The sequence below is a fragment of the Delphinus delphis genome, chromosome X (genome assembly GCF_949987515.2).
Source record: "Delphinus delphis chromosome X, mDelDel1.2, whole genome shotgun sequence".
Classification (NCBI taxonomy): domain Eukaryota; kingdom Metazoa; phylum Chordata; class Mammalia; order Artiodactyla; family Delphinidae; genus Delphinus; species Delphinus delphis.
This window is the reverse complement of record NC_082704.1, coordinates 119122685-119140673: the sequence shown is the minus strand read 5'-3', so window position 1 is coordinate 119140673 and position 17989 is coordinate 119122685. Positions and strand designations below refer to the sequence as shown.

The 17989-nt window shown below is 46.4% G+C and overlaps 1 protein-coding gene across 3 annotated transcripts in view; it reads left to right on the top strand.

Moving 5' to 3' along the window:
• Positions 1 to 17989, top strand: part of WWC3 (WWC family member 3) — a 122866-nt gene that overhangs the window by 73357 nt on the left and 31520 nt on the right. For all 3 annotated transcript variants that reach the window (XM_060002223.1, XM_060002224.1, XM_060002225.1), the window contains 3 exons: positions 1539 to 1685; positions 5336 to 5409; positions 17565 to 17807. In XM_060002223.1, the coding sequence (XP_059858206.1) occupies positions 1539 to 1685; positions 5336 to 5409; positions 17565 to 17807 (464 nt within the window). The remainder of the gene's footprint in view (positions 1 to 1538; positions 1686 to 5335; positions 5410 to 17564; positions 17808 to 17989) is intronic.

The following is a 17989-nucleotide window of genomic DNA, read 5'->3' as shown; positions in this document are numbered from 1 at the left end:
GCCGCACTGGGCGAGGTGCTCTGCGGACATCACCCATGTGATCCAAGCCCAAACCCTGGGGTGAAGCAGGTGGTACTTCACCCCAGGGACACGGAGGCCTCGCCCGGGACGTGGAGCTGGTGTCCCTGCCCCGTTCTTTCTGAGAGTGCAGAACTGGCCAAGCCACCCAGTTGCCTCGAGTGGGTTCCCCACCACGGAGGCTGGAGATAGAATTTCTGGAAGAAGTTTCAGACCCCAGCATCTTCTCTGAGATGCTCCAGGGAGACGCACAGGCAATGTCTTCATCTAGTAAAATCAAATAAGGTGTTTCATCTTTGTTATATGACTGTAGCAATCTTGGCCCATTCCAAGACGCCTTTGTCTAGATCCCGAGGCAGCTACCTGGGGTACACTGCGCGTGGGCGTCTAGTATCTGCAGGAATATCTGCTGAATGTGAATGCATTCACAAGTCTTTTATTTAAAAAATTGTTTTTCATGTTTTTCTCTTATTTTTTTAGATTTCTTTTTATGGGGGTATAGTTGCTTTTCACAGGTCTTTTAAAAAATCTTAGAAAATCTGATTTCTCTTTAACTTTTACCCAAAAGGGTTCCCTGTACCAGAATTTATGCTTACTCTAATTTTTGGTAAACTGACATCCATATAAGATGACTTTTGACCCTGTAGCATTGTGACTGAAAAGCCAGGTTATAAGAATATGTAAATATTGTCTGGGAGCTGTTTTCACCTTCTGTGTGGTACTGAAGACCTCAAGGCGGCATTCGTCTCTGTTGGACTTATTTATTGATAGACTATTTTGGATGGAAATACTTTCCCCCCTCCCCTTTGCTCTGTTGAGGTACACTTGACAAATAAAATTGTATAAATTTAAGGTGTACATGATGGTTTGATATACACATCTATTGTGAAATGATTACCACAATGATTACCACAATGAGTTAACACATAACTAACACAATTAGTTAACACATCCATCACGTCACACGATTACCTTTGTTTTTACATGGTGAGGACTTTTAAGATCTACTCTCTTAGCAACTTGCAAACATGCGCTACAGTATTACTAACTATACTCACCATGCTATGGACATGAGGTTCATGAGATCCAGGGACTTATTCCCCTTACAGCTGGGACTTGGTACCCTTTGACCAGCATCTCCCCATTTTCCCCAGCCCTCCAGCCCCTGGCAACTGCCTTTCTACTCTCTATTTTGAATTTGGCTTTTTTGGAGGGAATGCTTATTTTTTCTTTAGGAAACACAAAGGTTTAAAAAACCGTAGAAGTGGTACCACAGTTCTCTATATTATTCACATGCTGCCAGGAGGACTCAGTTGCCGTCTGATTTAAATTACTACGAGTTTCATGAAAGGTGCATGTGCTGATCGACATTTCTTTTGAATCTCGTGAGAATGGAGTTGGGGCCGGCCTGCTCTCCAGTAATGAAGCTGCCGACCTGGAACAGGAAGGAAATGACCGCTGTGAAAGGGAAGAGAAGCATCGCCATCGCTGCTCAAGTCTCTTGTTTCATTCTGTTTCAGAGCCTGGCCAAGCTGACTGATGGCTTCAGGAATAGCTGTTCTCTTACCGACCCTCTGCAAGAGTTCCCTCCCAGTGCGGGCGCGCTGGGCGAGTCTTTACCTCACCAGTTCTGCGATGCTGGGTCTCAGACTGAGGTCATCGGCGAGGTACGCTCACTGGGCAGGGGGAGGAACTGAGTGTGCTCAGAGAGAAAAGGACTGCTTTCGTGTGGCCGTCACCCATTTCTTTAAATTTTCCACTTTCCCTTCAAAAATGTTTTGGCTTTTGTGCCATTAAGTTTGAAGAAAGAATACTGTTTTCCACTTCTAGCCATCTTGAAGGTTCAGGGGCCTGGGAGGCAATTGAATGGCTTATTACCTCTATCCTTGTGATTCGCATTCTTAGAAAAGGCAGAATCCTTTTGAGAGTTGAGTCTAGATGTTTCTTGGCAGACCTATGACTTTTTAGAGCATGGATCAGCTAACTTTTTCTGCCAAGGTCCAGATAATAAGTGTTCTAGGCTTTGCTGGCCATGCAGTCTCAGCCATAGCTACTCAGCTGTGTTGTCATAGTACAGAAGCAGCCGTTGGCCATATGTGAATGGGTGGATGGGGCTTGTTCCAGTAAAATTCCAATAAAACTTTATTTACAGAAAGAGGTGGTGGGCCGGATTTGGCCTTCGGGCCATAGTTTGCTGAGCTCTGGCTTAGGCCAGTGATTTTCAGAGGCTTTGTGGCTGTGTCACTCTTGGCTTATACTTTGATGCTATTTCTTATTCTTCTAAGAGAATGTCAGGAAATTGAATTGAATTGAAATTAATTTTGTTTGGGACTTGGAAGAATTTCATAATGCCCCTTTTGATAATTAGTAAAGCCTGGAGTTAGCCACAAAAACAAAATTGGCAACCATCATTTGAAGCAGGGTGGTGAATACTTAAAGACACTACTGTTGTAATGGCATTGAGTGAAGTTTTACATTTATTTGTTAGAAATGGAAAAACAGTTTGGATGGCTTCTTTTTCTTAGGGCTTACTAAGTAAAGATGAAATATCAATGGAATGCAGAATGCCTTCCTAAAATTAAATAAATAAAAAGAAACAAAAAGAAAGGAAAACCATTGACTAAAAAACTCTGGATTTTAAATAATTAGCTGATATTTTAAAATGTCGACAAATAGTGCCTCTTTCAGGGGTGTATAATATAGGAAATAATGCCTCTGTGTCTTGGATGTCCTGAACTGCCCTATTTGCTGTGTTCCCCTCATTGTTCTCAAAAGTACGCTTGGACATTTTTTGACTAGGTATCTTGGTTTAAAACAGAGAAGAATCTGTAAGTCAAAAATGTCTGGCATTTTTGCCTAAAGATTTTGGCATGAGAGAAGGAAAAAAGTATGATACTTATTGAATTCCATGAATAATTCATTGCTGCTCAACATAAGGTTAGAATTAGAATTTTTAGAGACTCTTAACTAGTTTGAGAGCAACAGGTAAGATCGAAGGTTCTGTAATGATTTAGCTAAGACTTTCTAAAAATGTCAGGTGGGGAGTGGCTGGTTATACAGCTATAATAACTTCAGCAGTAAATTATCATTGTTTATGAGTTTACTGGGGCTGGCCCTGGCAGCTTCATGGCTGTGACCTCAATTTACGTAGTGGTTTCCATCTTCTTTTGACAGACGAGGGGGTCAAGGTGCCAGGTTACCTAAGGTCATGTAGCCAGGGAGAGGCAGGTCTGGGTTTGAATCAATGTCTCTGATCCCTAAACCTCTGTGTTTTCTACTACATCATGTTATAGAAAAATATATCAAAAGGCTATAACTGCATTAGTTAGCTATTGCTGCATAACAAAACATCCCCAACCTAGCATTTTAAAACAGCACACTTTTATTATCTCACATTTATACTGTGGATCAGGAAACTGGGCTGTGTCCTCTGCTTCAGGGGCGCTCAAGAAACTGCAGTCAAGGTGTCAGCCAGGGTTGCAGCCTCATGGGAAGGCTTGACTGGGAAGGGTCCACTTTCAGGCTTACATGATTGTTGGCAGGATTCAGTTTCTCACAGGTTATTGGACTGAGGGCTTCTGTTCCTTACCATATAGACCTCTCTAGCACGGCAGCTTGCTTTGTCACAGTGTGGAAGCCAAGAGAGTCTCCAGCAGGAAGGAAGTCACAGTCTTTTGTAATCTAATCACAGAAATGACTTCCCATCATCTTTGTTGTATTCTTTTGGTTAGAATCAAGTCATGGGTCTAGCCCACTCTCAAAGGGGAGGGATTTCACATGGGATGAATCCCAGGAGGTGAAGGCCATTGGGGGCCGTCTTGGACGTCTGCCTACCTCATGTAGTTATCACTTTGAGTTAGTTTTGTGGGATGGGCATTGATGTAATCAAACATGCTTTTGGAGCCCACGGCTTTGCAAGCACAGATTTGTAAGCAGTACAAGCCTAATGTTGGAATTTAGCAGTTGGGGTACATGTTGTAGGGCTATGTAGGATCCATGAAGCAGGAACCTGTTGGATCCGTTTGGCTGTAGGCTTTTTTTTTTTATTAAAATGTCCATTTCATTCTCACAGAAGAGTGCAAAATCAGAGCTTAGAGGTTCATAAATAGCATTGAGAAGATGTTTAAGAAATGACATTTATTTGTCTTGATGATGAGTCGGCTTTAGGGGTCTCTAATGAACAAGGTGACAAGGTGACAAGTAGCTCATATCCAGTGTAGAGAGTTTCTGCAGATGCGGTGCTGCAGCCTAAATGCATTTACGTTGAGGACACTGTGGAGAGAGGCCTTGGGTGAGGCTGCTGAAACGTGTAAAATCGTGACACCTCTCACTGGCGAGTGCTTATGGTCTCGTATAAGGCATTTCTTCTTGCCATTCAGGGCGATAAAGATATAAGGAAATTCCCCATTGACCTGTCTCAAAACTCGTATCAGTGAATTCATTGCCAGTCATACAAGCAGAATATTTCCAAATATTTGTCGACACGAGGTCATTTAAAAAAATAAAGACTTAGTAGTGGCCGTAAGGTATGGCCGAGTAAGGTCAGATCTACAGATGGAGCCGATTTATTGAAACTAGAGTCATATATTTCCAGGAAGGAAGGAAGAAGTAACCAAGGTGAGCTGCAGTTACCTCTCATACAGGTCTTGTTTGTTTTGTTTGGGAATTTGTTGGCTTCAGTGTAATTGGTATGAAAATATTTAGGTGCAACTAGTGATCGCATCAGAGCTCCTCATTTCAACTCTTGACTCCTGAGGCGAGGCGGCCAGTCCCAGGCTTTTCCGTGCCTTCCTTCCGTCCTTTCACCTTTGATTCTTTAACGGGCTGCATGGCAGTCGAAGGAGTCCCGTAGCCAACACCTCACACAGCTAGTCCGTCTTCTTCGAATTTTGTGACTTTTTAGGAGAACACCATTGTTTTGTGTTGATTGAGGAGTGAGAGCATAGACTACACTAGGCGGGATGATTTTTTTTTGCTTTTCTATCAACTTTGAGGAATTCCCTGTTTCTTTTAAAACTTAATTTGTTGTTGTTGCTTGGAATCACACAATAGATGAATATATTTCCACTGGTTTAAAAAAAAAAAACCCACCGGTGTTGGGACAGCAAAAGTGTTCCCAGCCCCACTCGCAACCTCCACTGACCAGAGGTGGCGGCTGTAATTTGGTGTGTTTCCTTCCAGACCTTTGCAAAATGGAAATTGGAAGGCGAATTAAAATATTCTTCATTGTTGCTGGAAGTTTAAGTGAATTTTCTATTTTGAAAATATGTTTTTAATGTGTCTCCCCCATTTTCTTTCTTTCTTCTGTTCCACAAAGTTCGTCTTTGATGATAAAACAAGGCTCGTGGACCGAGTCAGGCTTAACTGGCAGTATGAGGAAGCCAGAAAGAGGTAAGAAGCTCCTTTTTCAAACCTTGCCCTCCTGCTTACTTCCTTTCTCCTGTGGAAAGTGGTTTCGCGGAGTTCCAGCGTGTGATTTATCCACTTCTTATCAGAAAGCAGTGTCTGATAGAGTACAGAATTAAGGTTCTTCATTTATGCGTAGCGTCTGAATACATGTGACAAAATTTCATGTGCATTAAAATGTGAAACTCTCAATATTGCAAACAGTTATGAAGACGGGATTTAATAAAAACAGAGACTTTTCCGGCTCTCCTTATCCTCTCAGGTAGTTCAGAACCCCCTCCCTGCCTTCCGACTGAGCATCAGTCCCTCAGACCAGCTTAAGCAAACCTGGTTTTTGAATATGTGGCTGCTTATTCCATAGGTTAACAGAAAAAGCCACGTATCTTGGGTTAAAAGACAGTTTAGAAAGGATTAGGTCAACGGGTGATAGCGGTACCTAATCTACATCATTTTGATGGAGAGAATTGAAGCTCAGTCGCTTCTGTTGACCTGTGTTGTCCATCACCCGCCTTCTGAAAATCGGGACTTGACCTTGTGTGTGCATTTTCAAAATGTGTCTTTCCCTCCCTCCCTCCCGGTCTCAGCCAGGGTTCATGGGCAGCACTGCCAGGTGGGCTGCCGACCTCGCAGGCACAGTGTCTTTAGCCTGTCACCTTTCTCCCCATGTGCACCGTGTTCAGTATTCTGACCCTGCCCTAGCTTTCATGTTCTTTTTTTAGGGACTTTCTCTCTTTTGTGCCTTCTGGAAAGAGTCTTAAAACCAAATCATTTCAAAATATGTGCTTCGGAAAGCTGTGAAGCCTATCTTTTTCAAAAAGTTTTGTATTTTTTAATTCTTCTTAAAAAATATGGAACGCTTCACGAAAACCTTTCTTTAGTCACATACGAACTGCTGTCTGGGGGGCGCGGGGAGGAGGAGCGAATGTCACGCAGGGGGCGGGCAGGGGGAGGGCGTGGTTCTGGAAGCGAAATAGGCGGGCCGCTCAGTATGGTGTATCATTCAGGGATGTCTGGAAATCCGCTTTGTTACCTTTTTAGCAAATGTAAAAATAGCAACAGAAGCAGATCATCTGACTGCCTGCTGGAGGGCCGGCTTGAGCTGCTGCGGCCTCTGTCCAAAGCCCCTCTGCCCGGTCCTCCCGGCTCTTGCTCTTCATGATGTCCTTGATGCGCTCAAGGCGGGCACTGCACTTCCACGCAGACCGCTTCCCTCGGCGCCTGCTTCCCCGGCCTCACGCATCCCTTCTCAGGAGCTCGCTGGCTGGCATTTGTCAGCCGCTCTTGTCTCTCCTCAATATTCCTCGGCTCCTTCCTGCATGTTTCTGCTGCACTGTGTGGGTATCGGAATTTGCTGTGTTGTATTAAACTACAGAAAATTGACGGTTGCTACACTTCACATAATCGTTACTGTTCTGCTGTGACATTTACCAACCACAGCAAGTGATTTCTTTGTTTTCCAGAGATGATGTCGGTACAGAGTGAGTAACTTTTTACATATCGAAATAATACATTTGGGCTGAAAGTCCATTATTTAAGAAAATTATGCAGGGGAGGACACTGCACTTCATCAGTATCTTCTAAATGGAAGGAGTATTTCAAGGTCACCAGAACCTTGTTAGGAAATGCGATGCAGCTGCAGAGGAGGGTCCTGTCCCCAGCGCTTCAACCTTTGTGGGACAGTAGGGGCTTCTCAGAAACGCCTTTCTGGGCTGCGTTGGCCGCATTTAGAAATCAGAGATGCGTTGTAAAGACGTCCTGGGGTCCTGGGTTGGCTGACACAAGCACTGCCTTGTTCTTTTCCCACTAGCACAATGGTTCCCAATTGTGGGGTGGGGAATGGGGGAGGGGTGCGACGGCCCGACTTCACACCCGGCCCCGGTGGACTTCTGGCCATGTCTAGAGACGTTGTTAGTTGTCACAGCTCTGGGGTGGGTGCTCCTGGCATCTAGTGGGTAGAGACCAGGGATGCTGCTCAGCATACTACAGCGCACAGGACGGCCCCCAAAAGAGAGTCTTCCAGACGTCACTGGTGCTGAGGCCGAGGGCCCCTGCCCTGTGCTGGAGGATTGTGCCGTCTTAGCCGGGCAGATCTGTATGGGTGACCCCAGGAGCTTCACACACATCCCGCAGCAGTGGGCACAGAAGCTGCTGCAAGGCTGGGAGATTATACTTCTGCCCAGCACCTGCCCTGTTCCAGGTATTGCGAAGAAATTCTGTGGTTTATGTGATGTCATAAAGACATATGGTCTTTGGGACTTCCCTGGCGGTCCAGTGGTTAAGACTCCGTGCTTCCAATGCAGGGGCCCGGATTCAGTCCCTAGTCAGGGAACTAACATCCCACATGCCGTGCAGCTCGACCAAAAAAAAAAAAAATATATATATATATATATATATATAGTCTTTAACCTGTTTGGGAGATAAACTCCCCCACAGCTAACAGAAATACGTGAGGGTGCCAGTGGTTCTGCCTGGGGATACCCCAGGCGGTATCTGGGGTGTGTGTGTGTGTGTGTGTGTGTGTGAGCACACACAGTACATATATGTTAGACACACAGGGTTCAGAAACATGCACATATATGCTTGTACATCTGTGTACACATAAATAATACATGAATACATTGTTTTTGTCAAAGATGCAATCACTGGAGACCTCCCATCTTCTCCTCCTCTCTAATCCTACCTCTCACCATTAATGATTTGCTATGAAACCTTCCAGTTTTTACCTGAACATTGAAATAAATGAAGCTCAATATAGTTAAATACAGTATATGATGCATAGCTTTCACAATGGTTGTAGCCATCCTCTACGGATGGACATCTAGATGATTCCAGTTTTTCCTTTTCACAAATGGTGCACATCTATTTATAGTCCCCAGCCTTGCAGAGATGGCTGTTTCCTTCGACAGATACATAGCAAGGAAACGTATGGGTCTAAAGACATGTCCATTCAAAGTTCGGATAGATACCAGTGAATCGTCTTCCAAAGTAACTTACACACTTTACACTGCCACCAATGGCAGTTGAGAGCCCTGATTTCTGTATCTCCTCCTCATCGTTAAATACCACGATTCTTTGTAAATTTTTCTGGAGTGATGGGCATAGATGTTCTGTCGCTTGTCACGTGCTTTTTCCCTGTTGAGAATGGTGCACTTTTGCACTCATGGTGCAGTTGAGCATAATTTTGTGTGACTTTTGGTTAGTTAAATTGCCAGGTCTGAATTTTTTTTCAGACAAGTGCTCCTTTCAAAACATGTTAGATCCCATCATCCACTAAGGGGTGGGGGTGGGTTTTGCACGCCCCCCCCCCCCCCGCCCCGGGGGGATGTTTTTGGTTCTCATGACTGGAGAGAGGGTATTGCTGGCATCCCGGGCGGGAGCCCAAGGACGCTGCTAAACAACCCACAATGCGCCGGACGGTCCCCACAGCAAAGATGTGGGTGGCCCAGAGTTTCTTTTTGCCTTCGAGAAACCTTACTCTTGAGCTTCTTATCTTGCTCCGAAATCCCTACTGTGTGTGGACATCAAGGGCTCAGGAGCAGGTCTTCCACGGACTCAGGGCGTTAGCCTCGTCCAGCCACGTTGGCCCTCCTGCATGCCAGGCCTCACACCGTCCAGGCGCGTTCCTGATTTAGTGCTTGGAGTTGGCAGAATAATGCTGCCCCAGATGGCCTAATCCCCAAACCTGTGACTCTGTGCCTTCCATGGCAGAAGGAACTTTGCACATGGCCTCAAGCTAGAGATCTCGAGATGGGGAGATGACCCTGGATTATCTAGAGAGGCTCAGTGTAATCACAAGGGTCCCTATAAGAGGGAGAAGCAGAGAAGGAGATGTGAGGGTGGCAGGGCCTCGAGCCAAGGAATGTGGGCAGCCCTTGGAAACAGCTGCGAAATGGCTTCTTCCCGAAGCCTCCAGAGGATCCCAGCCCTGCTTGCCCATTTTTGACGTCTGACATCTGGAACTGCAAGGTAATGACGTGTGTGTTGTTTTAAGCCACCACGTTTGTGGTAATTTGTTACAGAAACAAGAGGAAACTAATACAGTGCCCTCTGCCCTCCCTCGCTGTTTCCTCTGCCTGCAATGGAATGCTTGGCCTCAAATGGTCACGTGGCCTCTGCTCTCCTTCTGGTCACTGTGTCAGAGACGCTTCTCTGATGATCCTGAATAAACTTGCACTCCCATCCCCACCCCCATCACCCTGATTCTCCCAGCAAATGTAATCACCCAACCTGTTCTGTACTTATGTGTTTGCTTTTTTATCGTCTGTCTTTCCCTGCGAGAATGGGAAGCCCGTGAGGGGCAGGGGTTTTTGTCTGTTTAGGTCATTGCTATAATTCCAGCAGCTGAGTACCTGGTGAATATTTATTGAATGAGTAAACGGGGTCTGCTTTGGTCACGCTTGCTCTTTGGCCTTCACCCCTGCGAGTGGGCGAGTGGACAGAGTCCTGGGGCCCAGTCAGCTCCGGGCCAACTGCTGTGTTCCTGGCTCCCTTCCCCAAGGCCCTCGTCCTGGTGTGAGCCGTGGGATATTTCCCCTTAACTTAAGAGGAGAAAGGGCATCTAGACATGCATGTCTTTAGGGATCTGACGGAGGCAGGGCACAGTCACCTCATACATCATCATTCCAAGCTCGGCTTATGCTTCCTGGGCCTTCACGGTCATTGGAAAGGGCTTGTGGTCTTGGAACCCCCTGTGATGCGTCCTGTTCTTAGGTGTTGGAGAAAATGGCATTGGAGCTGGGCCCTGAGGGATGCTGGAATTCCGGCTGCCCGTACGTTGAGGAAGGGCTTTCTCAGTCCAGGGGGAGCAGGGATCAGGGCGGAAAGTTGTATAATGGCAAATTTCTTAGGGGTCAGGGAAGAACGGCCCCTGAGAGAGTTCTCTGGGGCTCGCTTTATGGTCGACCACTTAGAAGATGGATCTCAGTTTTTGATAATCAGTTCGGTGCTTTCCTTGTACCTTCTCCTGCTTAAAAACATCCTTGAAGGGGCTTCCCTGGTGGCGCAGTGGTTGAGAGTCCGCCTGCCGATGCAGGGGGCACGGGTTCGTGCCCCAGTCCGGGAGGATCCCACATGCCGTGGAGCGGCTAGGCCCGTGAGCCATGGCCGCTGAGCCTGCGTGTCCAGAGCCTGTGCTCCACAACGGGAGAGGCCACAACAGTGAGAGCCCCGTGTACCGCAAAAAAACCCAAACAACAACAACAACAACAACAACAAACATCCTTGAAGCGTTCTTGTTGTTGCCAAGTCGTTGATTACGGCACCCTGTGTTTGGCAGTCTGGATCTGGTCCCCTGATGTGGTGGCAGTGCCTGGCTCCAGTCCCCGTGGGGTAATCATATTTGGCCTCCAGTCACTGAAATTGCTTACAGTTAAGGCTTGACTGGAAGGTGAGTGAGTTCCCGACTTGTAACCTACTCAGCTGTGGTCCTACAAGTGCCAGCCACATCTTGCAAGACGCTAGACTCAATACCCCTTGTAGTGTGGTCAGGACAACCCTACGATCCCCGCTCCTGGTATACATGTGACAGTTAGGGAGGGTCATGGTCATCAGGTGTCAGGAACATAGCCACCCAGCACCAGGTCAGGGATTTTATTCCAGTTGCCTTTTCTGTGTGTTTTTTCAGATTGCCTCTAAATGAGACACATGATTAGAACAGCGTAGACTTGGGAAGGGAGCAACAGCAAGCAGGTCTTTGCCAAGAACTAAATCTAGAACCAACGTTAATGTTCCAAAACCTGAGTAATGAGGACCACAGTCAGAGCACAGTGGCTTTGAGTTTCTGTCCAGGGACTCTCCACGTGGCCACCTCCATGACAAGCATCATTGGAGAAGGGTGTCCCACATGCAGGAAAGCATCATGCCCCCCCCCGTTCACCCACCAGTGCGTGGGAGAGAAGGCATCACTTCTAACGGCAGTGTTAGCGCAGAAAAACGCATCCTTCCCTTCTCTCCCACTCCAAGGCTTTCATTATTTTAGTGCCACGTTCAGTGTTCTGTCTTTTCCTTCTGCTGCCCCACCCTTAGATGTCAATCTGAAATCATTCCATTTCTGAAATCATTTCTGAAATCATTCCATCCTGCGAAGTTTAGCTTTCCTACCCTCTGCAAAAGCTCCTGGGCTTTGCCACTTCTAAGTGGAGAGAAGTTGATGCACTTATGTATTTCCTTGTATATCTAGATTCGAGATTGTTTCTCAGAGTTGGGAAATCGTCAAAATGCAGTAAATGTTCTGGACAATGAGGGTTTCACGTACATTCAGATTTAAAGGAAGTTTATGGAAGTGGAACTTACAATTCCAAGCAGTGGTGTGATTTCTAGAGAATTCTCTAGACCAGACCGCCACTATCATGGTGACTAGTTTTGTGTTTTCAACTCTAGGTCATGTGAAATGTACCCAAACAACTGCTTATTCCTTTCCCTTTAGGAACATGGCTTTGGATTCCCAAGGCAGACCTTATGATAGGAATATTTTCACATTATTGGTTAAAAATTTGAGAATTTTTCAAAGCCAGTTTGGAGGAGCTAGTGTTCTTGAAGCAATCCTGATGACTCAGGTGGCTCCTTATTTTTAGTTTATTTATTTATTTATTTTGCGGTACGCGGGCCTCTCACTGTCGTGGCCTCTCCCGTTGTGGAGCACAGGCCCCGGACACGCAGGCTCAGTGGCCATGGCTCACGGGCCCAGCCGCTCTGTGGCATGTGGGATCCTCCCGGACCGGGGCACGAACCCGTGTCCCCTGCATCGGCAGGCAGACTCTCAACCACTGCGCCACCAGGGAAGCCTGGCTCCTTATTTTTAACCTAAGAGCACTTGTTCCAGAAAGTGGAACTGTACTGTGCACAAACTAGCTGTTTCCATAGAAACACTCGCGGTCCTGATAGGAACAAAACATTCGGCCCGTCCGGTTTCTCCGTGTCTCAGTGTTTGTTGCCAGGACGGGCCCTGCTGTTCCTCAGTTGTCGCTGGTGTGGTATTAGGGTTCCAGCTGAATTTGATCAGTCCGTTGGATTTTCCCTTCATTTCTCTCATGACTGTGTGTTTGGGTTTGGGAGTGGGGCACGGCTGTGAGAAACAAATGAACGCACCTTCTCCATTCAGGCCAAGAGAAAGAAGCCTGGAGACGATCTGCTTTTCACTTAAAGAACTCACTCTCTGAAGATCTGTTCGTTCAGAGGGGACAAGATGTGAGGGCAGGGAGGGATGTTGGGGTATTCGTAGGCCCTTCTTATGCCACACTTCTAGATTCAGACTCTGTGAATCTCCAGTGTAGGATAAAGAGCTGAGCCGAATGGACACTGGTTTATTGATATTTAGTTCGGTGAGCTGAAGTGATTTCACCATCCATCTGACTCAGATCTCAGCTGAGACTTTGTTGAACTTTTGCTTTTCATTTGAATGGATATTTGCAAAAAAGAAAACTAAGGAGAGGAAACATAAAGGTATCAAATCTGTAGCTGTAATTGACATCTGAAGGCACGAGGCTCCAAGCTGGGACCATGTCCTGGAACATGGCATTGGGATCCACCACGTCCCATCACGACCAGTCAGGGCCATGGCTTGCCTGAGTTCCATTTCTATTCCAGAAAGCAGCAGTATTTTAGGAACATGCGAATTTATATTGTAGGTCACAGAATTTAGGTATAAATTCAGATACCTGGGGGTTACTCTGGATATGTAAAATACGCCTCAAAACTGTGTAATATTAAAAGTGCATTTTCTTCTTCGAAAAAGAAGTCATATCTAAGATTTCCATGTGAACTGTAAGGGTCCAAGCAGTTTCTGCGGCATAAATGCAGGTTTCCATTCGTGGTTTAATGGTGCCTGGGTTGCAACAGAAAAGGTGTTTGGGCAAAAATAGTAAGGGAAAAATGATTCATATTTGGCTTCTGTCTACATTAGGCCTGTTCAGGGGGATGGAATTTAGAAATCACACAATAAATATGAGACCAAAATGCTTGATTGAGGACTTGCTTTCATTTCTTCACTATCCTGAGCACAGGGACATGTGTTTTAAAGCCTTTAAAGGCATTTGTGAGAGTATATATATATATATATATATCTAGGCCATAAAAGGGATTACCTATCAAAAATAAGAATCAGTAAAGAATACAGCTGACTCGCAGGGAAAAAAAAAACCCTTGCCAGTTTTAAATTGATCTCGGTTCTCTTTATTATTTTTTAAAATTTATTTACTTTTTTTTTCTTTTAATTGGAGTAAAATTGCTTTACAATGTTGTGTTAGTTTCTGCTGTACAGTGAAGTGAATCAGCTATATGGATACCTATATCCCCTCCCTCTTGGACCTCCCTCCCACTCCCACCAATCCCACCCATCTAGGTCGTCACAGAGCACCGAGCTGAGCTCCCTGCGCTATACAGCAGGTTCCCACTAGCTATATTTTACACATGGTAGTGTATTTATGCCAAACCTAATCTCCCAATTCGTGCCACCCTTCCCTTCTCCCACTGTGTGCACATGTCTGTTCTCTACGTCTACATTTCTGCCCTACAGATAGTTTCATCTGTACCATTTTTCTAGATTCCACATATATGTGTTAATATACAATATTTCTTTTTCTCTTTTTGGCTTACTTCACTCTGTATGACAGACTCTAGATCCATCCACATTTCTACAAATGACCCAATTTCATTCCTTTTAATGGCTGAGTAATTGATCTCGGTTCTCTTTATAAATGAACTTGGGGAGTTCCCTGGCGGTCCATCTCTTAAGCATCCAGTGGTTAGGACTTGCCGCTCTCACTGCCGTGGCCCTGGGTTCGGTCCGTGGTCAGGGAACTAAGATCCCACAAGCCGTGCAGCATGGCCAAAAAAAAAAAGAACTCGGAAAAGATTATTTTATTTTTACAAACTGTAATCGTGACCTTGCTTTGTTTCCATGTATTTAATTTTCCTGAAAAGGTATTTCAGAAGACAGCCTTTCTGGAAATGGTTTTTCCTGTATTACCCAGAATTGGACTGATGGCGCTTGCAGGAGTGGGGTTCCAACTTGTACTATGCATCAGCTGTTGGGCGTGGGTGTAGAAGGAAGGGACATCGTAACTGTACATCTGTATGTGGTCTGAGACGGAAGGTCTGTTCCCTCCAGTAACCCTAACACACGAAGGGTCCGCCTTGCAGGTGGCTCGTTTCCCAGCCAGCAGCACGGTAGACAGGGCTTATTGTTTCAAAGGTAAAGCCATCCCATCTGTTCCTTGGCAACTGTACTAGGAACCGCTGAAGGAATCCTTTTAGAGCTTTTGGCTCCCAGTACAGATAGACAGACAGACAGACACGTGCTTCTCTCAACCTGGCTGAGAGCATGACCCAAATGTCTGCCTCCGGAGTGTGGATCTAGAGGAAGAAACTGCACTTTCCAATATATGCCAGTATCCTTCTAGATTCTTAGGTACCTCTGAGATGAGTATGCAGTCATTCACGTTGTTGTAAAATTTAATTATTAAAAGAGCACTGTTCTTAAGCACAGTGTGCTTGCCTAGTACTCAGTACAGCCCAAACAACTTTTCCAGATGGGTTACATGAAGTCAGCTTCATCCAGGTTGTCTCTGCTATAGAAGTCATCCCTCACCATGTGTCCTTACATACTTTTCTTGTGAGCTCTGGAAAGTTACAGTACACTGTTTAATTCTGGCCACTGTACTATTTCTTTTATGCGCACGGTGGGCAGACCTTTTGAAATTTGCCCTTTGCTTCTCCTCCCTCTCATAATTCAGTTTTTTCCTTATTCTTTTTTCTGATATTACTTGAGATTACTGGAAAGAATAGGATTATCTAGGACTGGATCTCCAGCCACCCTCAGCAACTTGAATCCCTGTGAAATGGCAGCTAACCTGGAGCTGGCCAACTCAAATGGAATCTTGATCTCCTTACATGTAAACTTCAGAAAACTCAAAAGGAGTGCTTTGAAAAATATGTCTGCCTGTAGTACGAGAATTATTAGTATATATTACCAGGTAATGCTGCTAACTTTACTTGTGCTCAGATAGGCTTTCCTGCCCATCAGATACATTGAAATGAAAAATTATGAGGACCCAGTGCATTTGCTCACTGTACATCTCTTTTATATTTATTCCTTACCTTTGACTTGGCTTGATCTACCGTAGAATGTTCCAGAAATTTCATTGGGTCTGATGTCTGATTTGGCGCTAATTTATGAGTCTGCTTGGAGTGTTTCCTTGGGCTTCAGTTATATGCCTGCCGTAAATTTTAATTACACTAATTAGACAGAGGTGGATGCCTAAGCCCAGTTGGATTCCTAACCCTGTTCAGCTGCGTCTGTCATTAGTTTTTTCAGTGACATGATTTGGCACCATTTTCCAACACATTTTCAGAAAATTAGTTTTACGTTAGAAAAGAACTTGCCTAATAAAGCTACTGACATTCAGCTATTTTCTTTACCTTCTTGGGGAACTGGGCTTGAGTAAAATGTGTGCATTTAAACTATAACTTGTATATTCTTTCCTCTTCATGCCTGTGGGTTATCCGATTGGTTTGGTACTTGAAGAAGGAGTCTTGCCCAGTCCTGCAGCCAGGCTGACTAGTCCCGTGCTTATGTCTAGTTCAGGAAGAGCGTGGATTGGTGCAGGGATGGCCGACAGCCCTTAACACGTGGACCAATGCCAGCTGACTGGCATTATCTGCAGGAAGCACAGTGTTGAGGAGGATTCTGAAGTCTGGACCCAGCAGGAAGGATGCCAGCTTTGATCAGAGACATGTGCCCTGGGCACGGGACAGTGCAGTCTCAGAAGCACTCTTGCCATTCCTGTTTTAGTGAGGATAATCCCATCCGTGCCTAATGCAAGCCTCTAAGAGCTCCAAGGCCAATTAGCATCCTCCAGACCAGGCTGGGCTGCCTGAAAGCAGAGGGTGTCAAACAAGCATCAAAAACTCCTAGAGGGCTTGTCAAAACCCAGGTTGCCCAACCCCAATCCACAGAATGTGGCATTCAGCAGGTCTGGGGTGGGGCCTGAGGTTTGCATTTGTAACAAGCTCCTAGGTGATGCTGAGGCTGCCAGTCAGGGACCCCACTTTGAGAACCGCTGCCTTAGAGGCTAGAGGGCTATGTGCACCTGCCACTTAGCTGTCCTCACAGCTCTCTGTCACCTCAGAGAAGTCTTTGGATTTTGGTTTTGGGCCCGTGTGCCAATCTCTGTCCTCCACAGCGCTGGGTTCTGGTCAGGTCTGGAGTTCCTTGTTTCTGCCCGGAAATAGCCCTCATCCTTAGCCATATGTAAACTTAAAGGGCTTAAAACATTCTACTCCTGGTATGAAAGGATGCTCTGAAAACACAAGTCACATCTCTTTCACTTACTCTGCATTCAGCACCACCTCAGGACACCAGTCTGTCTGCCAAGCGGGCACACGGACGTTTAGGCACACGGGGAGTGACGAGAGCCATAGTTTTACACCTTGAGGATGGTCGTGCTGACACAGTGCAGCTGACCGGTTTGTATCCACCCAGATTACCCCACACCACATCCACTCTCACCAGGGCTGAGTCCCATTCTTTCATATCCTTGCTGGCGTGTTTATTCTCCGTTTCATGCATGTAGCTTTTGTTGAGTATCTGCCCTCTGCCAGGCGTTTTGAATTTCATGCGTGGTCAAGGCCTCTGGCACGATACAGAATCCTGTGATGGGCGCATTTCTCTCCTGGGATTTTCTTAAGGCGGGCTCAGCAGTTAGGCATGGCAGAGAAGGCAGGAGGCCAGAAGCATCTCTCATGTGTGCAGCACGGTGTTTAGCTACTGCAGAGGGAGGGGCACAGAGAGAAATGAGCCGGCTCCATCCCGCTCCAGAACAGTACACAGAGGAAACAGCACCGTGCACGTGGGCGAGTTGGGGTCTGCCAGCCTTTTGGTCAGTTCTTTGAAACAAACATGATATGGTTACTGTCATCCTGAATCTCATAGGCTGGGGCATATGTCGCAAAGGACTTACACATCATTTTTGTTACACCTCATTTCCAGATCCTTTATTTTTGTCGTGTGAGGTTTTACTCAGTGCAATCATTCCCATATTTATCGGACTGAGTTTCTAGAATCCGTGTGATGGTGCTGAGGATGTGTGAAGACGATGTTTTTTCATGAAGCTCATGGATTTTTCTGTGTCCCTGTCTCGCAGAGTCTCAAGTATCCAGAGGCAGCTGGCCCAGTTTGAGAGCGAGTCCTGGCCGGGCATGGCCGAGGCCGACAGGGACCGGCTTCAGCTCATCAAGGAGAAGGAGGCCCTGCTTCAGGAGCTGCAGCTCATCATCCAGCAGAGGAGGCCGGCGGAGGACGTGGCCCGGCTGGAGGAGGAGCGGCGGCGCCTGGAAGAGGAGATCCAGTGCTCCCGGGCCACATCCGTGCAGGGTGCCACGGAAAGGTGGGCTGGCTGGGCGGGCGGGGCCGGCTTCCGGCGGAGGAGCAGCTGGCAAAGCCGAAGCCTTGTTACTCAGGCAGCTACGGCCTGGCGGAAGGTGGAGGGAGCCGGTGCCTGCCGTCCGCAGGGGGTGCCCAGGGCTCGGAGGCTCCCGGTCCCTATTACAAGTGGGAGGTGGTCGAGAA